Below are 23898 nucleotides of genomic sequence, written 5' to 3' on the forward strand. Positions count from 1 at the left end.
AAAACAGCAAGTCTGTTTATCAACCTGGGAGTCCCAGTTTTTACTGCCTTCAGGACATTATGCGTGTGTGTAGTGAAACCAGTGCCCATTTCTCCTCAATCACCTCAAAGATGCTGCTTGCTCTGGACAAGTAAGTTTGAGCTTCACAAAAATAGTGTAAAACTCTAAATCGGCATAGAACAATTAATTTGCTGCTGCTCTTCTCAGGTGGTTAGCAGAACAGCACACTGTGCCTCATGCCATTCCCGCGCTGTTCCGGCCGGCTCCGGTGGACCGCGTGAAGACTAACGTTAGTAATCCGGCCTACGCTGTGGAGAGCAAGCAGACCGACAGTCTGCTGCACATGGGCTACACGGCTCTGGAGATCAAAAGCAAGATGATGTCTCTCGAGAAAGCTGACATGTGCATTGAGAACCCACTCTACGGCTCAGATCTGCAGTACACTAATAGAGTGAGTCTCTCTTTTTATAGAAATGATTTCTGTCAGAATTAATATAACATATCCTTAAAGTAACAGTTCACCCAAAAGTGAACATTCTGTCATCGTTTACTCACTCTCAAACCTGTATGACTTTCTTTCTTCTGCAGAACACAAAATATTTTGAAGAAAGTTGGTAACCGAACAGCTCTGGCCCCCGTTTACTTCTGTTGCATGGACACGAAACCAATGCAAGTGAATGGGGGCCAGTTAACATCATTCTTCAAAATATCTTCTTTTGTGTTCTGCGGAAGAAAGAAAGTCATACAGGTTTGAAATGACAAGAGGGCGACTAACTGATGAAAGAATGTTCATTTTTGGGTGAACTGTCCCTTTAAGACTTAAGTTTATTGTAAGCACATACACAATGGTTTAAGAGGTTTTAAGGTAATTATACGTATTTATGTCACATATAGGTGGATAAAGTCATCATTAACCCTTACTTTGGCTTGGGAGCACCAGATTATTCCAAAATCCAGATCCCGAAGAGAGACAAATGGCAGCACAGCGTGACCAGCGTAACAGATGACAAGTCAGTATATTATAAGTGCTTTATATTACATAATTATATCAGATGATTGAATTTAGCATCAGTTTTGAGTGATATAGAAAAGCATCTTAAAAACATTGTAAAAATCAAGTAGGTTATTTCATGTTTTTTCATGTTACCACTCTGTGTCCTGTAGAGAGCGCCAGTGGGTGGATGGTTTTCCTCTACACCGCAGCGCCTGTGAGGGAGATACTGAGCTTCTGTCCAAACAGCTGGACAGCGGCTTCTCTGTCAAACAGCTTGACAGTGACCACTGGGCTCCCATTCACTATTCATGCTGGTATATGCTGACTGTAACTTTGTAAAATCACGTTTTCTATGAAATCAGGAAATTCACGTTGAATATAAATATTTGCCAGGATGCAATGACCATTTCTTTGATTTATTAAGTAATGTAATAACATGATTTAAAAGATCTTCCTCCTAAATAGATATAAAGGCAATACAGAAATACGTTGATATTCCCTTTTGGTCTACAGGCATGGAAAGGTGGAGGCCACAAAGCTTCTGTTGGAGAAAGGGAACTGCAACCCTAATCTTTTGAACGGGCAGCTGAGCTCTCCTTTGCACTTCGCAGCAGGTGGAGGCCATGCTGAGATTGTACAGTTGCTCCTGCAGCATCCCGAAATAGACAGGGTGAGAAATATACTACAGCATAGACCACTGAGGTTAAGATCCAGCCCATGATATTTACTTGCATTTTTCTCTTTGAAAGCACATTGAGGACCAGCAGAAACGATCTCCTCTACAAGTATGTGAAGAAAACAAGCAGAACAACTGGGAGGAGACGGTGAAACTTCTCCAACAGGCCAATAATAAACCAGTAAGCTTGACATCATTGACACCGTACGTCACAGAGTTGCAGTTCTGTACCTGCATTATAATATTAAGCCCTGCAGAGATTAAGGTGTGTGTGTGTGTGTGTTTCAGTACGAGAAGGTGAGAATTTATCGCATGGATGGATCGTACCGCTCCGTGGAGCTGAAACACGGGAACAACACAACAGCGCAGCAAATCATGGAAGGCATGAGACTGTCTCAGGAGACGCAGCAGTACTTTACCATTTGGATCTGCTCTGAGAACCTCAGTGAGCCACTGCACCTGTCACATCATTTCCAATAATACCTAATTATATGCTGTAGAACAGGAAGATAGCATCATTTCAGTAGCATTTTTAGCAGCATTTCCATATTGGGAGTGAGAATCTTCACCGCCCTGTTTTTCTGTGATGTTATATTATCTTAGGTCTACAGCTGAAGCCGTACCACAAGCCCCTGCAGCACTTGCGGATCTGGAGTGAGATAGTGACTGATCTCACCGCGCTTGATCCACAGAGGGAAACTCCACAGCTCTTCCTGCGCAGAGATGTTCGGCTGCCCTTAGAGATAGAGAAAGAGGTTTGTCACTCTCTTTAGATAAGTCGTATATACAAGTTAAGATCTATCATCCTTATATTTTTGCTCAGTATTTATTCTTATGCTGCACAGACTGTTAATTTAGAGTTTTACATGGAGTTTCCGTGTTCCCCCAGGTTGAAGATCCTCTCTCCATCCTCATCCTCTTTGATGAAGCTCGCCACTGTCTCCTCAAAGGCTTCTTATCAGCCTCGGACAGCAAGTTAATCACTCTCGCCAGCCTCCTCCTGCAGATTATTTACGGCAACTACGACAGCAAGAAACACAAACAGGGATTTTTGAAGTATGTAGCTGGGACTACCAAGACATTTTCTGATCCCCTGATGTGAATTATTCATAAAATTCTACATGCCAGTTGTAATATGGAATTGTTTTTGCTTGTTTGATGCAGTGAAGAAAACCTGAAATCCATAGTTCCAATCTCAAAAGTCAAAAGCAAAGCTCATCACTGGACCAACAGAATACTTCACGAGTACAAGGTGTGTTTCATTCCTGGTGATATTTATGTGTATGTTTTGTTTTTCATATTCCAACATACTGTATTGTAGAATAAATTATATGATATAATGAAAAGGTCTAGCATGACTAGATTTGATCTATTTTTAATTGGTTTTGGATCATTAACATTTTTTGAAAAGGTTGGAGGGGAGGGGCTTAATTCAATGCTGGATTTGTAACATCATTTAAAAAGGAAGATTATTCATTTTGATTCCGTATTGACTTTAGCATGGTAAGTTATCTTTCTTGTTAACATACTGATGCGCTTCATTTAAATGCTTTAAATGTTCTGACAATCTGTAGAGTCTGAGCACCAGCGAGGGTGTGAGTAAAGAGATGCACCATCTCCAGAGGCTCTTCCTGCAAAACTGCTGGGATATTCCCACCTATGGGGCGGCTTTCTTCACAGGCCAGGTGTTTACCAAAGCCAGCTCAAGTACCCACAAGGTCATCCGAGTGTATGTAGGTGTCAACACCAAAGGACTTCATCTAATGAACATGGAGACAAAAGTGAGAAAATTTGCTTGTTTACCATGAGAGTATTTGCGTACTTGTACATTATTCCTATATAAATAACCCTTCTGTTGAAATGGCACTTTTGTCATGTGCTTCAGTGGTTTGTGATGATGTCATAAAGAGTGTGGCGGGAAAATCAACTGTTTTATTATTTTAGGTGCTGCATCTCAGTCTGGAGTATGGTGCGTTTATGTGGCAGCTGGGTCAGGCTGACCAATATGTCCAAATCCACAGTCTAGAGAACAAGAAGAACTTTGTCGTAAACACCAAACAGGTAAGTTACTGCCTTCACTTTGGTGCTTTAGCTCTGCGGCAATTGTAGTGATGTGAATTGGATCAGTGATTGTCTGTGTGATTTGTCTCCAGGCCGGCCTTATTGTCAAGCTGCTGATGAAGTTGAGTGGGCAGATTACACCAAACGACAGAGTAGTGTCAGATAAATATGCTTATGGTTAATCTCATCAAAGAGAAGGACCGTGTCCTTGCCTTTTTGCAGTTGTTTTGATGATTTTATGCTATTTTAAAACTACACCATTAAGAGTTGTTTTTACCAAAAAAGAGATTAATAATTATAATGTTTACTATGTTATTTTCTTACTGTATATGATATTAAATGAATTTTTTAATGTCATAATAAATTTGTGCTTTTGACAGTATTTGTAAATATGAATGACCATTTTAATAAAAAAATGTACACAAAGCATCTTCATAAATATTCTTTATTCTTTTACAATAGCAAAAAAGGGTAACGACTTTTTCACAATTAGTGAATTTTTTTTTGTCAAAAGGAATTATAACCATTTGTTTTTATAAGATTATTTAAGTGATACTCCACTCAAAAATGATAATACTGTCCTCTTCAAGTTGTTCCAAACCTGTATACATTTCTTTGTTCTGTTCAACACAAAGAAGGATATTTGGAAAAACGTTAGGAACTGACATTTCTGGACATCATAGGAAAAATTAAAATGGTAGTCAAAGGTGCCCCAGAACTGTGTGCTTTCCTAATTTCTTCTTCAAAATATCTCATTTTGTGTTCAGCAGAAAAAATATGATTCAATAGTTTTTCCTACTATGGTAGTCAATGATGTCCCAGAAATTTCAGTTGCTAAGTTTCTTCTAAATATCTTTCTCTGTGTTTATCAGAACAAAGAAATTTATACGGGTTTGGAACAACTTGAGAGTGAGTGAATGAAGACAGAATTTTCATTTTTTTGGGTGAAGTATCCCTTTAAAAAAGCATATCTAGATTAAATACAATTTAAATACAACACTGCTCTCACTAACTATCTCTTCTGCTAATTCATTCATTCATCCTAACCCGGCGGGTGGGAGTATCTAAATAAAACATCTATCATCACCCAGTAAAACTATGAGACAGATTCAGACAAAAGATCATGTCACTGAGCGGATTTACATCCACTATTGAAAACTGCTCTTGTCCTTTCCAAGATAAATGGCTTATTCTGAATTGTCACGCCAAGCTTAATAGCTGCTCATTCGGTCTCTGTTGTCATGTAGCGCTCCGCTCTACGGCTGTAAAACGTAATCTTATTTTCACGTATGGCCCACTGAACACAGCCTAAAAGGTTACAGTATTTCAAGCAACGCATCCTTGGAATGTTATTTTATGTTTTACATAATCCAATGCTTTCACACAATAAATTTATGAATAAACTGATGCTTCAACATATTTTATTTTTTCACTCTACATACGTAAAGAAGACCAGGATAAGTTGTAGCAACGATTGTAGAAGCATTTAAGGCTTTTTGAGTCAAACTGCACAAATGTGTTTTCTTGGTCACTACTAGCTCACAGTGTGACAACATGCCCCAGTAGTGGTCAAAGGGTAACTGTGTTTCTTTGTGTCCTTGGGAAAGAATTTTAGGTATGATATAAAAATCCTTTTAAAAAATAAACCTACCCTAAGAAGCAGGCTATTCATTGGAGTAAAATGTGTGACAGCTAGTCTTTGATTTCTCTTTCTTTCTTCTAATCTAGGTGGTGTATAAAAGATAACCATTTTTGCTGAGTGGACGTGTTTGACTCAATCGTCTCTCAGAATGTTCTCATCTTCCTTCACTCGCGTATTCCCCTGCTGCAGTCATTGCAGAGGACAGAACACTGGACTTCTGTTCCAGTTTCTACAGTGAGAGTGAAAAGTGTCTGTGGATTTTCCGTCCCTCAGAGAATTCCTTCACTTTATCCACAAAAGTGATAAAATCTCTCTCTCTCTCTCTCAGTAAACCGTCGAGTAACACGATGTCCACTCATTTGTTTGCGGTCCTGAAAGGGAGATCGTTGGACTGCTAAAACCGGCTGAAAAGTCAGACAAAACTTAGTGTAAAACAGAGACGGTGATGCCTTACAAAGCCACGACTGAGATCCTTCTCACACCCTATTTCTCACACAATACTTGAATGGGAGCTTAGAGGGGGAGAATAAAAGAGGGAAGAAGAAAATGGGAGGGGATTCTTTTCAGTTCTTCAAAAGCAACAATAGTCTTTGTCTACAAGGTCCCTCCATTCTTATTGGGGTTACTGAAGGGGATGGGGTGGAGGGGGCGGGTTTGCCATAGTAACAGTGACAAAACAAGCGGGTCCCAGAGCAAGGAGACAGAGAGAGACAAAAAATGCTTCAAATCCGGCACAGAATCTCTCTATCAATCTCTGCAATTCATCTGAGCGTTCAAGGAAGCAGACGGCGAGCCAAAGAAGGAACGCTTGTGTGAAAGGATGTGTGCAGCTTCACGTTTATAGAAGAAAAAGCTGATGAAAAACATTTGTTCCTTGGATGGACATTTGGATAAAGATATACCCTCTGTTATTTTTTATTAACGGTTATTGCTGTTTTTTGATATCATGAATGCAGACACTCAGTATGAGGACTCGGTGTCCATCATGGTTCTGGAGAACATCAAGAACAGACTGCTACATGCCTTCAGAACAACAGCAGAACCAAGAGCCTCCACCGGGACGGCTTATCCCATCGGAAAGACTTTCCAAGTCAATGAAGAACTTCGAAGGGCCAAAATTGATGGAGCCATAACATGGTTAAGATCAGAGTTGGTATGTGTTGAACATTAAATGATGCTTTTATAAGAATATCATTGTTAGAATAGTCAACATGATGTGTTCTTGTTGGTTGGCTGGGAAATATACGCATATAGTTCATCCACCTGTTCTGTGTGTGCGTGTAAATGAATGGCTCATCTGTTGCTCTCTGTTTAACATGCAGCTAGAGATGCGCTCTCAGGACCGACAGCTCGCTCAGACTCTGCTGGGACTTAACAAAGAGATTCAGAGGCTCAGACGAGAGAACGGATGCTTGCTTTCGGAGCCTGACAGCAGTGACCACACAGAGGAGATGTGAATCAGACTTGTGTCATATTGAGAGAGATATGTGAGAGAGACAGTGATGTGCATTATTCTACCTGTTTGTTGAGTTAATGGTGATCTCTTTAGGAGAGGCTAAGGTGTTTTCTTTAGGAGGAATAAGGATGCTTGCCAAAATCAGTGTTTTATACCTTTCTATGATAAATGAGCGAATTGTTTGCGATTACAAAAATATTTTGACCATTTTTATTTTTCCTGGCACTTTGCAAGCACTTTTCTAATATCTGTCTTGTGAGGCCCCTGCAGGGAACCAATCACTTTCAAGTTTTCATGTTTTTGCATAATGTAATAATTATTGCACTATTACAAGAAATTAAGTTGGCATAGTGAGAATAAGTGTATGGAACCTGTACCAAGGCCTTTAGAAGGCACTGTCAATCAAAATTCGTTCTTGTTTATACCCAAAACAACAAAGATGCCTTAAGAAGGCTGGAGAAGATAGACACTGTCTTTTTATGAGCATGTTTGGTATAAACACATTTTATATAATAGATTTTTCTATAGAATGCCCATATCTGATATGTTTTCCACTGATTGTGGGATTTTAAGGCTGTCTGATGTACAGCACATCATCATCGGTTTAGTAAAATGTCTTTGGTTTGTTTCATGATGAAATGACAACTCAACACATTATTTGGGAGTTTAGTTTTATTACACTAATCTGACTTTCATGCTAAATTAAAGTATGTCATATCACTGGTGATATTTGTCCCATAAGCTTTACATTATCAGTGAATAGTTTTTCACATCTTCATTTAAAAAAATGTTTCATGCCATATCAATCCTTTCATCACTACAGTGGACAGCCATTTAAAACAACATTCCTTGTGTAAACATGAGTTTTAAGTGAATCATCCAATACCATGTCATCATTTTCAGTGGAAAATGAAAAGTGTGTAAAAAAGTTTTGAGACTTAAGAGCAATAAAAGAAAATATCCTAACTGGTTGTCATAATTCTCACATGAAAGGGTTAAAGTCACGACTGTCAGAATGCAGTTGAATTGTGTTGTAATGTTTATTAAACTACATTCAATATCTGACAGTCCCCATTTCATTCGCTGCCAGCGGACAGCAGGGTTCATTTACTCACACAAAGACTGTTCTGTATATGATTCAATGACTGAATCAAAGAGAGGGTTGGTCCACCATATGAAGTCTTTGCAAGTCATTGATCACATGAAGAGTATTATGTCTCTTAATATTCACAGCCGATTTCATTTATGTGGATATGTGTCCATACTGACCGTGTGGAGGAATGCTGGAAACTGTTTTACCTAACCCTAACAGTTATCATGAGGTAAAATTTCCTCATGTACAGAAAACACTGTTTTGAGGTGAACAAAACAGGTGTATTACTCATACATTCAGGTGAGCAAATAGCGGTCTATTGCTAGACCTTGTCATTCATCTTTCATGATTCCATTTCTACCATTTCATAAGTTAAAGGGCTCATAAGGTTTGCTTTCATCTTATCATACGAAACTGTTTTTACATAAAAACAAACATACTTTAAGTTTTTAAACTTCAATTCATCCAATGTCCCAAGATGGAACAATGTGCGATGTTCACTCTGATGGTGTATTGAACAAGCACATCACTGATCTGGACTCAAAGATTTCAGGGCACAGAACTGCGTCTGCTAAAAGCCCGTTTCGGCAGATAGCCAAGGGGAACGGGGCTCATACATGTGGCAAAGGAGCAGGTAGAAGGATAAAAGCACATTTCTCCAGAGAAGGAAGACATGCTGCTGCCTCCGCCCTCACTTCCTGAGTCCCAGTATGGCTCCACCTCCTCTTCTTCTTCTGTGGCTTTTGCGCACTCCTGCTTCAGTTCCTGAATGCCGTCATGGAGATCCATCAGCTGGCGAATCAGAGCCTGGTCCTGAGAACGCATCTCCATCTACAACGCAGAACATTCAATGTTTTAACTTTTTGATATTTGTGTAAAAATAAATGATGTTAAATTATAATAAAATAATTTAAAATAAAGAGTATTTTAAAGAGTAGCCTATGTTAGACACAACACATTCAGTTTGTCAGCTAGTTAAGGCAACATCACACTTTACAAATACAGTAAAACAACCTTCAGCAATAAAAAAGATAACCTCAACAAAACTGCAATATCCGAACTCAAAGGCTTTATGGTTTCATAAATAACCCTTAATATCCTTTAACATTCCACAGGAAATTGTACTTTTAAGAACCTTTGACTGAAAGGTTCTTTGTGAAACCTAAACTGTTTCTTATATGGCGTTGTTCTTGTGAGGATCTTTTTAATATGACAGTTATGACATTCAAGGACTCTTAACAAAACGACCTGTGCGAACGTCAAATTCAAAGTTATAATAATTACTACCAGATTTCAGCACCATCAGGCCACGTTTAAGGTATTACGCTGACTGAGTTCTTGTATTTGCATTCACCAATGCAGCAGTTGAAAGTATTTCAGTCGGGTAATGTTTTTTTCAGATGCAAATGTCTTTCCTTCTTTCTGTTCTTTGTATTGGAGACTGTGGCAGTCTAACTGGATGCTGTGAAAGAAAATAATATCCTGTATTCCTGCACATGTCGAGCCTATCTGACTGCGCAAAGAACCAAACAAAGAGCATTCCTGCCAAAAATGTCTCTATTCACTGCACAGCTAGACATCTGATGAAACCTCATGTCTGATGCTGTTAAGCAAAATAAATGAAATGAAAGAGAAATGTGCATGTCGTATTTTTTTTTTTAATATGAGTTTCCTTTTTCATTGTAACATATTGAGGTATTGGACCATGGCTTCAGAAGCCTGTTTTTAATATGATTTTCTATAGGACAAAACAAAACACAACAGCACTGTTTACACGGCGTGATGAAGGATTTGTGTAAATGCTGACTGGAGGTAACTTATGAAATGTGTGAGAGGTCAGTAAAACCATATGTGGATTATGTTAAAGGGGTCATATGGCGCGAACACGTGTTTTTCTGTGTCTTTGGTGTATGCATGCATTAGACACGTAAAATTTCAAAAATGAAAGTGTGTGAACAAAAGATGCATTCTATCTAAAAGCGAATGTTCACCCAGACCTGCCTGAAACGCCTCGTGTAACCACACCCCCACAAATCTACTTCAGTTCGTGGTATGATTTGACTAAGACCGCACAAATGATGTTCCAAATATGGTAAGAGGTGTTACATTTCCGTCACACACTTGAAGTATTCGGCCAATCACTATGCACTTGTTAACTGGCCAATCATAGCACACTTCGCTTTTCAGAGCGATGACCTTTGTAAAAAATCCATGAGTTTCAGAGAGGCTGGGCAAAGAGGAGATACAAACATGCACGATATGTGGAAAGTACAGCGTTTTTGAACCTTAAATCGTGTATACACATTGCATTACATCTAAAACAAACAATAATATTCATTTTAGCCTTGTCATATCACCCCTTTAAGGCTGAAAACGAGGAACAATGGGACCACTGGGCAGACATGTTGCCCCCTCTTTCACTGAATTTCACTGAAGTGGAATAAATGAGACGTGCAACACACAAAACAGTAAACAGCCCAATGGCATTTACACAGACTGAATTATAGTAATGTAAGCATGGTAAAGATCAACTCAGTTATGACATCAATAACATTTGAACTCACTATTTTTAAAGCCTGATATGTAATCTTTAAGGTTTCTCTAAGATATATATATTTTTGGATGTCTTGTTATATGTTTTTGTTTCATTGTAGTGTAAATAAAAATAAAATAAAATAGAGATCATGTAAAAAAAATGAAAGCCTGATGACATCATCAAGATGAAACACTTTTTAATGATCTAAGTTTAAAATCACAGAACTATGGAAATGATCAACATTAACCAATGACACTTTTAAAACGATCCTCCTTATAAAAGCTTCTTGTAGTGTCTTTTGTGCAGAATGTTGCCATGACAAGTCACCAGTACAAAGGCTTTAAATGCCAAGCAATATATCTAACGGAGAATAGCCCTACTTAGAATTTAACCCTTGAGTGGTTGTAACGGTCACAACATGCATGTTAATGACTTGATGGCCATAACTATTCATGAGAGAATAAAACAAGTTGACGTTTGATTTTATTGAAGCTGAAATGACCTGCACCTATGACAATAGACATACAAGTATCATTGTCACTTACACAAACACACATATATGCTTACCACCTAGGACATCCACTATACAGATCACATTATTGAAAGTATAAAAATTTGAATTTATGCCTGATTCATGTTAAGATAAAGAAACAGCATCAAACATATTCATTGCCAAAACAATTAAAAATATATATTTCACCAGTTTATGCATCCCTGGAAATCAAACCCCTTAACTTCTGTCATCATTTACTCACCCTCTTGTCATTTCAAACCTGTATGACTTTCTTCTGCAGAACACAAAAGAAGATATTTTGAAAAATGTTGTTAACCGGCACCCATTCACTTGCACTGGTTCTGTGTCCATACAATAGAAGTGAATGGGGGCCAGTGCTTTTTAGTTAAAGTAACCAACTTTCTTCAAAATATCTACTTTTGTGTTCTGCAGAGGAAAAAAAGTCATAAATGTTTGAAATGACAAGAGGGTGAGTAAATGATGACAGATTTCTTTGGGTGAACTATCACTTTAAGATATAGGAAAAGTAAAAAATGAAAATGTAATAACCATTGAAATATTGCATAATGCATCTATTTTCAATTTAAAAGGGATGACAGATTTTATCGACGCTACTTATTGCAACAAAAAAAATATGATTTATCTAAAATATGTCTCTTTTGAACTACACTCTAAAAACAGTGGTGTTAAAAATAACAATTTTTATGTTCAGTTAACTTGTGTTAAAAATCAACACAAAATGTGTTAAATATAATAACACAAACAATGTGTTGAAATTTAACACATCCATTTTAAGAGTGTATATATAATGTAAACATATAGGGAAACAAAACTATCCCATGTCTTTTAAAAAGAAAATCTTACCAGCTCTTTTCTCAGCCAGGCCAGAGCAGTCTCAATGTCCAACCGGTCTGCATCCCTTTCCCCTCTGCACACCTCCTGAGATGAAGATGAGTCCATGCACCTCACTGCTGATGCGCATTGATCAAAAGAAGTGTCTTTACAGGAGAAATCCCTCAGTCTGGTAAGAACAACTTCCATTGTTTTTAAATAAAATTGCAGCTGATCAAGAGAAAGCTTTCTTTTCTAAGTCTTCCAGTCAGCTGTAAGATACACAGCTCTGTCACTTTTTTAATTTTCTATCACCTGTCACTCAGAGAGCTAATCTTCACTACCAGTGAGTCCGCTCTGGGACAGACACTTAAAGCACACCCCTCCCTCCCATAAATGCTCACACAAACATGCTCATTTTGCATTCAGTATAAGTCAGTGTTCATGTGCGAGTGAATGACGTAGAAAATGACGTCAGCCATGCCTATAGTACTTTGTTTTTTTATGCACATGAACAAATGACGTGTGGATGTGATGTTGCCATGGCTTTCCAGGAAGTACTAGTGAAGACAACTGGTGTCTATGGAATGTCCTTGGCAGTATCTGGACAGTAAATAGCAAGAACTGAGTGGACTTCTGGCAATTTGTTTTGGGAACAGGTAGACATGCATAAACAGGGAGACATTACTACTGATAAAATGTTTTCTTTGATTTTATGTTTTATTGACAAATGTTAGTAATAACCAGCCTAGTGAGGTTATTTTCCCTCTCACAATCAGAGCTATTCATCAAACTGTCTATGAGGGGAAATTAAACTCACCGGCTTTGTGAACCCTTTATTTAAACTCTGACGAACACAACCGCACAGGCAGCCATGTGGAGCCGCATGCTGCCCTGTGCTCCCTGTTTCCTCTAGCAACCGGCACAAATAAGCAATACAACTAAGTCGGGATAAAAATAGAAGTGACATAATTAAAGCTTTATATAAAACCACAGATCAAAAAACAAAGGTTTTTAGATGTTTATCTGACATTAGAGGCTTTTCAAAAAGACAGAATGGGACCAATTCTTTTTTTTAGTAATTAAACGGGAGTCAAATTTAACATCCTTCTAGTGCTCTGTTAGCCAAATAGTAGTATCCATACGGGACCATCCATCTCTCTGCTATGCCAAAAAAATCTAGCTTTAAACCGAAGTAGCTCTCGATGCAATACTTAAATCAAAAGTCTTACATCATATACAACCTTTTGTTCAATTTAAGACTTTAGAAGACTGACACATTTTTGGAGATGAGTTCATGAGAGCCTAAAGATTGGAGGCTGCAACACCCTCTTGTGGTAAGAAAGCACACAAAGTCCAGTAAAAGCTCCCTCTAAACCCCCTTCAAAATTACATTCTTAATGTCCCCAAACTTTTACATTTACCATAAAAGAGTTTTCCCAATGCACCCTAAATAAAAATGGCTGTTATCATTGAATAATTTATGTCCACACATAAAGCCCACTTTACAAATACACAATATCTCAACCTGTATACTGAACTTCCACAAACACTTGTTTATTAGACAAACCAAGCAGTTTGCTGGTAAATATGGATGGTCATTGAAACGTCTATACAATAAATGACATTCTTTAAAATATGAATGTGGAGTTTGACTCTAGGTAGTTGTGGGGTTTTTGTTGACTGTTGCCATCTCTCCCCCAGCAATCTTTCGTTTCTTGTGTCGACTCCGTTTTTTTCTCTCTCCATCAGTCTTTTTAGGCTGTTGTTGCATTGGTTTCGTCTTTTTCTTCAGGCAGCTAAGAGGGTTTGGGTTGTTAGATTTTCTTTTGCGTTTCTTGCCTCTTTTCTCCTCACCATCTTTGCTGAGGCCCTGCTTCTCTTTAAGACTCTGGATGCTTTTTTGTTGGGATGAGCTCACTATTTCACCCAGCTGAACAGCTTCTATGTGCTTCAGTGTAGAAGCAGAGGGTTTGTCTAGAACCATGGTGTTCAGGATAATGTAGAGCAGGGGAACCCCTGGGATCTTCTTCAGGGCTGTAGTTAACTCTGGATCCTAAGAATAAGGATTAGAGTGCATTATTAGATTTGATCATTTTACATTGTGTTGTACTTATTTCACAATTCTACAGAAGTACCAACCTGTGTTGCAATGAAGTAGTGGTGTGGATTTGTCTCCCCAAGCATTGAAAGCAAACACTGTGAGGCAGGTAGTGGTTCTTTGGTGTGTTTGCAGTTCCTGATTTGAAATCTCTGTAAAATGAGTTTTGCTCCATACAGTTCCTTCGGAAGAGACTCAAGTTCCTTCAGTGCACAGCTGCAAAGAACGGTGCAAACACGTCACTAAATCACAAATTAAACTGAGACATTAAAACTTAAATTACAATATTATAAACTTACTTCGTGGTACAGAGGTGAACCTCTCCCATGAGATACTTTGGCAACTGTTCTTTAATTTGTATCTTATTCTTCAGCGCTGCTTGACAAAATGTCCCATCTAGTAATACTTGGAAAGGTTGCCGAAAGCTAAAGTTGTACTTATAAAAAGTGATGCTTTTCTTCGCATGCTTCTGACGTTTTATCTTCATTATGACTCTTTAATAGCTAATTATGAACTTAGACAGTTAGTACGAAAATATCCGAAGTAAATCGTAAATAAAATCGAAACGTATAAACTTCGCGATTCTTTAAATCATTGGTTTATGCAAGTATGTCAATAAAACGACGTGCGTAACTCATGCTCATGCCACACGCATGGTACCAACGTAGTAACAGTAAATAGTTACCGGGTAGAAAACGGTCTACTTATTACAAACCACATGCGCTTATAGTCCAGTTGAAATAAATGCTACTTTTTATAAATTACCATTTAATATATATTCTAATATTTAAATAAATTAAAAACAATTAGATCCAGATATCCCGAATTGTGTTGAATGACTCACTCTAGGAACCGTACACTATGCTTTATGTTTCCTTGACTCCGATCGCAGCTGCACGCTCACCGGAAGTCGCTTGTTTAACGGTCTACTTTCTCCGGACCCGCGTAAAGATGTCATCTCGAAAAGAAACCGGGTCTGGAAGAACCCTGGACTTTCCTGTCAAACAGATCCAGATCGACGGACTGGTGAGATCATGTGCAACTAAATCACTTTACAGAAAGTGCATTAAAACGGTCCCAGATCAGTTTGTTGTTCACCTGCATGCCATGGAAAGGCTGGTCAGGCTGCTTTCAAACTAGACATATCATTGCCATTCATTAAAATCAATATATTAATATTTATTCAATATAGATATTCAGTGACTTATAATATTTAGAATCGTGTCAGCGTGAATCCCAAAGTTGGCCGTAAGGGAAGCACGTGCAAATAGTAGACGCTGTTTACTATGTTTTGTTGTCCATGTAGTGTTAAATCTCTCAAGTTCTGTAACAACTGAAAGTAAAACATGTTTGTAAAGAGTTTTAGGTGCGGGGTTTGTTTACCTCTTTATAGATTTATTGAGTTTCCATGTAACGTTAGATGATTGATGTCTATTTACAGTTGAATAAGGGACATGCTTTTTCTTTCTAAACATGATTGAAAGTCCATATTGTTCCTCATAAATTACACCCTTGTTCATTTTCACCTGATTAAATTATGATTTTAAGTCATTGCATTACATTGACATCTGCCTTATTATAAATTTCCATAATCACTTAATTTTACATGATTGAAATCCCTTCCAGCAGTTTAGTCAGCAGATTTGTGTTAAATACGATTTGTTTTCATGGTTTACCTGGTGCAGTACTACAGAGCCTTACATTCTTTCAGAGCCTTCCAATTTTGCTGACCAAAATTGCACCGCAGTTCCATGTGATCGGCTTATAAACTAATGGAACCAACCATCCCACCCTGTGCCAAATGTTGTGAGAGCGCAGAAACTTTTGTTTTTGGTTTCTTTTGGGAGCGCTGTCATACTGAATGTTCCACTTTTGTAGTTTTTAGGCTGTAGCCCAGGAAAAGCTATTCCCTATCAAGGTGCCTCGAGCAAAGCTGCCATCGATGATTTCATTGATTTTCCATCCAGTTGCCCTGCAGGCTGTTTTTTAGTCTTTACTAAAACTCGGCTCACTGTTTTCTGCTGGTTGGAGCTCTTGAATGATTTTCTGTCTGTGGGCTTTTCAGCACATTCTCTGCAGTCTCCTGGCGCTCAGACCGCAGGCATTGAAGTTTAATACGCCTGTTTGCGGATTCACAGCTGAAGCGTTTGTTCTGAGCAACATTTTAAGCTTCTTAAAGGTTTTGTTTTGTTTGTATTTCCTCCGAGTTGAGCGAGTGAGGCACGCATACCCTCATGCATGCGTGCTTCGCCGGGACTTTTGATTGTTCTGTTTTTGGCTCAGCAGTATTTCAGATACGCAGACATCATCATTCGTTGTGTTTCCAGCTCTCTGCTCGCAGAAACTTGTATACAGACATGGATGAGGGGTGCAGAATAATAACTTAGTTTTTTTTTTGTCAAATAAGTTTTTATTCAACCCTAGAGATCACAGAATAATTACAGAAGGAGGAATCATTTTCTTATAAGCACAAATAAACAAATTCAAGAAGAAAGAAAAACATGAATAACAACACAAAACAAACAAACAAAAAAATAAAAAAAACAATTAAATACACCTTAAAATAAAACCCACCCCTTATCACAGCCTGTTGACATACAATACAGTGACAATACACTACAGTACTACACAACACATCCGTTCAGTTTCAATACGTTGCAATATGAAATGCAGTTCTCATCAAGGTAACAAATGAAAGGGTCGCAAATCTGGTGAAACTGTCCAATATCGTCTTTCATAATATTTTCTTATATGTATCCAATAAAGGGGTTTAATGCGTTTTCATTGTCTAACTGGTGAATTTGTTTCCCTAAGTCAATTAATTTAGTTTTATATGACTTATTGCGGGATCCTTGATATTGTATAACACAACCTCTTATATACGCTTTTAACGTTTCCCAGAGCAATCCTGGGGATGTCTCTGAATTATCGTTGCTTTCAAAATAAATTCCAGTTGTGAACTCATAAAGTCTATGAACTTGGGATCATCAGTAATATGAGGCTCCATCCTCCACAATGGACGAATAAAAGTGTTTTGGTCAAGGATAATATCAAATGAAACTGGGGTGTGGTCTGAAATGAGTATATCGTGAATTTTCGATAATAGAAATAAACTTGCTATGCACCAAAAAATAATCACTACGAGTATATACTGTACCTTATGTACATGCGAGTAAAATGTATACTCTCTTTCGGTCGGGTGCATAAGTCTCCATATGTCAACCAAATTAGAATTATTAATGAATGCATTCAAAACATTCTTGAATTAGATTGCGGGGAGGTTTTGATCGATGATCTATCGAGAAATGTATCAAGGACACAATTCAGGTCTCCACCTATAATAATATTTGTTAGTGACATAGGAATAAGAGTAAAGACTTTTTTATAAAAATCAGGATCGTCATGATTTGGACCGTATACATTTATCAATGTAATAGGAGTACCATACAGCTCACCAGAGAGAATAATAAAACGTCCTTCCCCATCGGTTCTCAGTGTTTTTTGTTTAAACGGAACCCCTTTACGCAATAAAATAGCAACCCCCCCTGGATTTAACTGAATTGTTCGATTGATAAATCTGTCCTATCCATCTGGCCTTTAGTTTGTCTTTAGAGTCCACTTTAAGATGTGTTTCCTGTAAAAATATAATGTCTGCGGAGAGAGTTTTTAGATGTGATAATACTTTGCTTCTCTTGACCGGATGATTCAGTCCTTTCACATTCCAAGAAATAAATTTGAGACCTTTTCTGTTAGTCTGCATATATTTTTTTCCGTAATTAAAATCAGGTTATTCATCATCACTGTTTGTATGCAACGTTCTTTTAAACAGGCCCCCACCCCACATTTCGCAAAACGTAAATAGTAACCTCGTCATCTGACCGACTAAATAAAACTCGGCGCGAAACGAAGTCACAAAAGGAATGTGTAACAAGTTACGACAAATATATAACGAACAGTCAAAATAGAACTGAACAATAACTTCAGAATAATTTCAAATCTTAAACTTCCAACAACACGTATAAACAAAGTCTGGTATTAAAAGTTTCATGAAGAACATCTCAAAATACAGCACAAGGGAAGAGCTTAATTTGTAAACTGTCGACAATTATGGTTAAAGTTCGACAGCAAATGTGTTTCCATCTCCCATTATTCGCATTAACCAATCTGTTGCATCCTAGCAGCTTTTTGCATTATTTCTTCCATCTCGTGAATGTAGTGCAATCGCAGATTAAAAGGCCGTGGAGGTTGATCATTTCCAGGACAGGCACGTAAAGCTCTGTGGGCGCGATCCACATGCGGGGGTTTATCCAACGATAGGGCCTCTGCAAGGAGTTGAGCAAGTTGTTCAATTTTTGAGTCTATAATTTCCCCAATTTCGGTTTTGATTGAAAGAACTTCCTTGCGAAGTGAGGAGATCGCGTTAAGGATAGCTGAACTACCCGCCTCTGGAGCCTCATCTGCCAGCATTTCTTCCGCGTTAGAGTCGGAGGATGTCGTGGCCCGTGTTTTGGGTGGCATGATTGTGAGGGTGAACAAATGAAATCCTAACGACAACTTAAACGTTCCTAGGATAATATGCTGTATTATTGTTGTTAAATACTAAAGAGATGTTCTGACTAGTTATATAAAAAAAGTTACGGAGGCGTCGTGAAAACGTGTTAATCCGTCATATCGAACCCCGGAAGTAACTTAGTTATTTCTATTAAATGTCTCCTGTAATATTTCTGTAATAGATGTCTGAGCGTTAGTGGCACTTTTTAAATCAATTTATAGATTGATTCTCATCTTGATAACCCTTCACAGCAGTGTTTTTCAACCTTTACAAAGAAAGAAAAGCATGTCTTTATATTTTTAAGTAGATGGTTACTCTTTTTCTTGTTGGATTTTGATTTCCATTTGACAATAGTGACTCAGACTTTAGAGCGATGGAACCGGAAGTCCTAAAATGCTAACTCGCTTCTGGGGTTTGCAACTTTGCATACAAAAATACGTCATTTCTGCTGCTCCCTATTGTGTCTCAGCAGTCGAGCTTCACAATCTCACAACAGAAAATGTCTATCCATTTCGAATTAAATGTTTTTCTAGCTGTTCTTATTTCTAGCCACATTTTAATTTCTCAAGGCAAAGAATTTACAGGTTATTGTAAAAAATCTGATTTTGGTGTCATTGATATTCAGTTACTCCCCAGAGAGCAAAGCAGCGACTTAAGAAGACGGGATAGAGGAAGACCCTGATCTTAACCATCTGCCGTATTTTTCCATTTGCTTCAGCCACCTGAGTGTCAGGCATTGTTACAGTGCCCTATTTTGTAGACCTGCGGTTTACAGAGATTTTTATATGAATACAAATAAACTAAATGTATAAAGCAGGTGGATTAGAGAGGCTACTGCTTCGGGGTGGGTAAGCAGCTTAAACGGAGAGCTCTACAAATCCCTTCCAGGGATATGTATCTCCTTTATTTTGTTGACCTTTCATCCAAAAGCTAAGCACTTTTTAAGCAGTCTGAAATAAAGTCTGTTTATGCATGAGAATTATAGCAGGGCATTGTTACAATAAATTCTGATTCCCTGAGGAGTTATTTTTTGTGTGCAGAAACAATTTAAAACCGATCATTTGTATAGTATATATTTGCATTATTGATTTAAAGTTGATTTTTTACTTATACTTTTTCTAAATCACCTTTACCTGAATCACCGTTTCACCTATACTTTTATGCGTTTTCATCTTACAGATTATACACAGAATGCTCAGACATCTGGTGGTTTTATTGTTTGTTTGTGCTTTTTTTAGTGTTGCATTCACTGTATTTGCAAATCACGCCAAAGGCTTGAAATGGTTGGCATCCATAGTTAAAGAGAGTGGTCAACAGGGGGCGCCAGTGATCCACAGAAACTCCAGAAGTGTGTCACATTTTACTTCTAGCACATCAGCACTACTTTATATCTTCTCAGACGTGAGCGTTAGAACATCCCCCCCCCCAATGTCCTGATTGATGAGAGATCTGTGTCATACTTAAAGTGAAAGTTCACCCTAAAATTTAAATTATGTCATCATGTATTCACCCTCATGCAGTTCAAAACCTGTGACTCTCTTTTTGTGAAACACAAAAGAAGGTATTTTGAGAAATGTCTCTTCTTCTACAGAAAATATAAAGTCATACAGGTTTGGAATGATGTGAGAAACGACTATCCCTTTAAGCTCGATACTGCTGGTTCCCATCATCCAAATGGATGATAACTCCGCAGTGCTGGCTTCAGGTAGCATTCCTCAGATACTCGACTGGCGTGTTTAGGTGCATTAAAAATATGCATACACAACACTTCACCTTAACAACTTTTCTGTGGATTCGCATTGTGACAGAAGGTTAGTGTGAGTGGAGCTTACATACGGCCCCAGAGGGTCCTTGAGAGCCGACAGCGCTGTGACGTTCGGCTCTTAAATGCAGATTAACAGTCTTGAGAACGTTATTCTCTGTATACCTGGAGCACTTCTACAGCAAACGTAAAAGAGATTGATTGCTGAGCTGTTGCAGATGATACTCCATAAGTAGGGCAAGGGCAAGAAGAGCAGGATGTATAGAAAGTTTCCAGTGTTCTTTACAGTTCGGTGTCATTCCTTGACTGAGGTGCCCATAGGAATTTACTGCCCGTCCTTTATTTGTAATTGATGCTTGGAGGCTTCTTATCTTTCAATAACTCTTGCATAGTTCTTGTTTGTCGGTGAGTGAAATTATGTGTGCTTTGTTGCAAAAAAATTTGTTGGCAGAAGGTATTTTAGCATTTCTGATGTAAAGTATGGCAGCATGATTTTGCCGTCTCCAAGGCAGATTCTAAAACGGCATTGATCCTTAGTGATGAATACAATCCCACAATGCATTGCACTGAGTTACAAAATGAAGACAAAAATGAATACAAGATGAGAACAATTGTGAGTTGAGTCTTCTGTGTTTTGTGTGAGGAATGCCATTTTTATGGCAAACAGTGAGATTGCTGCCTACTTAGAATGTTCCTGAAAGTTCTCTTCCCAGCAACACATGCATTGATCAATACAGGACCCTGGACCCTGTTGCAAGCTAAACAGAGGTCATATATCCACTTTCTTCTAAAAAGCTGATAGGTTTGCAACTTGTTGAAGACTCCTGCTTCTCCTTGTGACTTTGGAGTGTCTGAGTTTGAATGTGCTTGACAGATGGGCTGTAGGGACTAGCACTCAATGCCCGCCTCATTCTCACTCTAGATTCCCGGTGGCTTTGGCTTGTGTTAGAAATCGCTCACTTTTCGACCTGCGAATGCCACTTGCTCTGTTACTCTCACAGTCACCTTGTCCCCAGAAGACAAAGAGTGTGGGCTGTGCCGAAACTTGACACACCTGGATGTACATATTGCCTGCATGTTGTGTGAGCTCATTGTGCTCCACTCCTGCCGTTTGCAGAAAATACCTAAAGAACAAAACGAACAGCTCAGTATTTAAAAATATTGGCTCAGATATATTGATCTCGTAGACTTGTACCTATAAACCATTTGTTTAAGATGTGAACAACACTGGTCCAGAAGCACTTCCTGTTTCAGTTTTTTGACACTACTCAAACATTGTAACAAAATACAACCAAGCCAGATACGGTAGTAAAGTATAATTATTTTTGCTGAAAGGTCCAATCTCCTTCTCCAAAGAAGCCAAAACATGACGACATCTTAGTCACCGTAGTGCTTCAAATTTGCTACCTCACCACTAGATGCCGCTAAATTTACATTTTTTTACACACAAATTTGCCGCTAAAAAAATACATTGCACCATTAAAGGGGAACTCCGCCAAAAAAGGAAAATTCTGCCATGAATTACTCGCCCTCAAGTCGTTCGACAAGTCTTAGATATCTGTTCATCTTTGCAACGCACATTAACATGAGGTTCGGGAGCTTTCTGAGTCCCGCTCATAGACAGCAATGCAACTGGCTTTCAAAGCGCAGAATGTCAGTTACGTTGCTGTCTATGGACCGGAGTCAGAAAGCTCCTGACCCTCACCAAAACTATCTTAATTTGTGTTGCGAAGATGAACGGATGACCTAGGCTTGAGGGGGAGTAATTCACGGCAGAATTTTCATTTTTCAGCCGAGTTCCCCTTTAATTCATATCTGACTTCTGAAGGAAGTTGTTTCAGTTTGTTTTGGCTGAGTTTCAATTTTTTTGTTTTTTACAATTTATTGACAGATTCCTAAAATATTTGTGTTTTCTCTGACAGTTGGTCTAATAAATAAGAAAAACAGAAGTGCTGCTGGACCAGTGTTGTTTACATCTTTACACCTGAAGTAAATAAAGGAATATTTTTAGAGATGCACCGATTGCATTTTTCTTTGCCGATTCCGGTTTCCGATTTTATTATAAGTGAAACCTGTCGATTCCGATTTTCTATCCACAAATTATAATTTACAGTATACTGTATATAAAACCATATTAACTTTTCTTCAATGCACTTTTTTTTTTCATTACATAAATGATTGAACATTACAATTTCCCTAAATGCAGTTCTCCAATCTGCATTAAATTACAGAATCTTCTCTTTCCCAAACAACTCTTAAATTGAAGAACTCTGTGACTGAAAAGAAGTACAATTAATAAAATATAACTAAACATGTCACTTAATTTACCTTTTTCATTTTTGTACTCATCTCACAAAAGTCTAAGATAACAATAAAATACTTCAACTTTATTCTCGTCTGTTTCTGTTTATGAAACTAACATTGCTTTATTTCATTTTTTCTGAAATGTAAATAAATTGTCTTTATCTTGTGTCTGTAGGATTAAAAGAAGTGGGTTGATTTTTGCTGCAACTTAAATAAAAAAGTTAAAAATCTTATGAGTGAATTCTACTCTAAACATGTATATGTATTTGCAGTTTTTTGTGTTAGTAAAGAACTCAATCAGATATATATATTGGTTGATTTATTCAATTTTTTATATTTTGGATTTTTAATAACAAGTAGAAGTCGTGTTGAATGTCATTTTACCTAGGTGAAATTACCACAGTTTTAACGTAAGACAAGGAATCAGGATGAATGGAATTTACGTTTGTTTTACACAGAGTAAACGACTTCAACATGAGTTTAGCATGTGTCAGAGTTTAGCATGATGCTAATAGCATCACTGTTAGCATACATACCCCATGTAGACGGAGCAGCGCGAGATGAACTACAGTCTGTACAGTACATGATGCGTGTGCACGCGCGTGCAGTCAGCGGATATGAGAGATGCGCGTCAGTCAGCAGGTGGACCCACATGCGAGTATAAACGAGCCGTGAAAGACAGGCTGTGCGCGCGCACGTTTACATGTTTACTTGTGGTTTGAGTGTACTGACGGCTGTGACGTTCTTGCCTGCATCACGAGCACCAGAAGATCGGCTTGGAATCGGCGAGACGTGAGACTGACCGGCCGGTCACCGGTCCGGCCGATCATAAGAAAAACCGTCCGATTCCGGTCTCTGGCCGGTCAATCGGTGCACCTGTAATTTCTCTCTTTCCCTGATGCCATACCAGATGTATTTTACTTACTTTCTTTACAAAAACAAATGTGTCATTTTAAATGGGATTTATATGGTGAAGCTTAATAAAGCTCACACATCCGTTGTTAAAGTAATCTAAATCCAATTCTAGTTAATTCATCTCTACTGAAGTGAAACGATACATTTTTGGGAAAATTATTAATATTTTGAGCTTATTCTGCAAAACTGAAACTTGAATAAACATATCAGAGTGCTAAAATCAAATATAACTTCATATTTCATTGGTTGTTTTCATCAAAAGACACACGAGAACCAATGGCATGTAACCTGTCATTGTGATGATGTGCCTTTGAGTTGAATTATTGGGTAGTAGGGACACATAGGTTCACAGCTCGCTGATAGCCTTCGGGTGGTTCGCAACAACACAATCATCCACTTATTTACAGTCACAGCTGAAATATGACTCGCCTCACTTCTTCCCACTAGAAACGTGTACTGCC

At 38.2% G+C, this 23898-nt stretch overlaps 4 protein-coding genes across 4 annotated transcripts in view; 3 read left to right on the forward strand and 1 right to left on the reverse strand.

Moving 5' to 3' along the window:
• Window positions 1–4150, forward strand: part of krit1 (KRIT1 ankyrin repeat containing) — a 5478-nt gene extending 1328 nt beyond the window's left edge. Inside the window, exons 5-17 of the mRNA XM_057354942.1 lie at window positions 1–130; window positions 208–451; window positions 895–1010; window positions 1165–1308; window positions 1508–1664; window positions 1744–1851; window positions 1959–2115; window positions 2274–2425; window positions 2560–2726; window positions 2835–2922; window positions 3245–3451; window positions 3615–3731; window positions 3824–4150. Of these exons, the coding sequence (XP_057210925.1) occupies window positions 1–130; window positions 208–451; window positions 895–1010; window positions 1165–1308; window positions 1508–1664; window positions 1744–1851; window positions 1959–2115; window positions 2274–2425; window positions 2560–2726; window positions 2835–2922; window positions 3245–3451; window positions 3615–3731; window positions 3824–3913 (1877 nt within the window). The 3' untranslated portion in view covers window positions 3914–4150. The remainder of the gene's footprint in view (window positions 131–207; window positions 452–894; window positions 1011–1164; window positions 1309–1507; window positions 1665–1743; window positions 1852–1958; window positions 2116–2273; window positions 2426–2559; window positions 2727–2834; window positions 2923–3244; window positions 3452–3614; window positions 3732–3823) is intronic.
• Window positions 4151–6026: 1876 nt separating this feature from the next.
• Window positions 6027–6830, forward strand: si:ch211-153f2.3 (uncharacterized). The gene is made up of 2 exons (XM_057354926.1): window positions 6027–6526; window positions 6696–6830. Exons 1-2 carry the CDS (start codon window positions 6320–6322, stop codon window positions 6828–6830), a joined length of 342 nt encoding a protein of 113 aa, XP_057210909.1. The 5' UTR covers window positions 6027–6319.
• Window positions 6831–12509: 5679 nt separating this feature from the next.
• Window positions 12510–14562, reverse strand: utp23 (UTP23 small subunit processome component). Its single transcript, XM_057355024.1, has 3 exons — window positions 14204–14562; window positions 13946–14120; window positions 12510–13859 (listed from the first exon to the last, which is right to left on the reverse strand). The coding sequence occupies exons 1-3, from the start codon at window positions 14389–14391 to the stop codon at window positions 13461–13463; spliced, it is 762 nt and encodes a 253-aa protein (XP_057211007.1). The 5' UTR covers window positions 14392–14562; the 3' UTR covers window positions 12510–13460.
• A 237-nt stretch (window positions 14563–14799) lies between these two features.
• The window catches only part of eif3hb (eukaryotic translation initiation factor 3, subunit H, b), a 49691-nt gene continuing 40592 nt past the window's right edge, over window positions 14800–23898 (forward strand). Inside the window, exon 1 of the mRNA XM_057355275.1 lies at window positions 14800–14930. Within this exon, the coding sequence (XP_057211258.1) occupies window positions 14856–14930 (75 nt within the window). The 5' untranslated portion in view covers window positions 14800–14855. The remainder of the gene's footprint in view (window positions 14931–23898) is intronic.

The sequence above is a fragment of the Triplophysa rosa genome, linkage group LG16 (genome assembly GCF_024868665.1).
Source record: "Triplophysa rosa linkage group LG16, Trosa_1v2, whole genome shotgun sequence".
NCBI classification, from domain to species: domain Eukaryota; kingdom Metazoa; phylum Chordata; class Actinopteri; order Cypriniformes; family Nemacheilidae; genus Triplophysa; species Triplophysa rosa.

Coding starts and splice junctions, on each gene's coding strand:
- si:ch211-153f2.3 (XM_057354926.1), top strand. CDS start 6,320: ATGAATGCAGACACTCAGTATGAGGACTCGGTGTCCATCATGGTTCTG. Junction 6,527..6,695: donor CATGGTTAAGATCAGAGTTG/GTATGTGTTGAA, acceptor TTTAACATGCAG/CTAGAGATGCGCTCTCAGGA.
- utp23 (XM_057355024.1), bottom strand. CDS start 14,391: ATGAAGATAAAACGTCAGAAGCATGCGAAGAAAAGCATCACTTTTTAT. Junction 14,121..14,203: donor GTTCACCTCTGTACCACGAA/GTAAGTTTATAA, acceptor CGTTCTTTGCAG/CTGTGCACTGAAGGAACTTG. Junction 13,860..13,945: donor ACTACTTCATTGCAACACAG/GTTGGTACTTCT, acceptor CCTTATTCTTAG/GATCCAGAGTTAACTACAGC.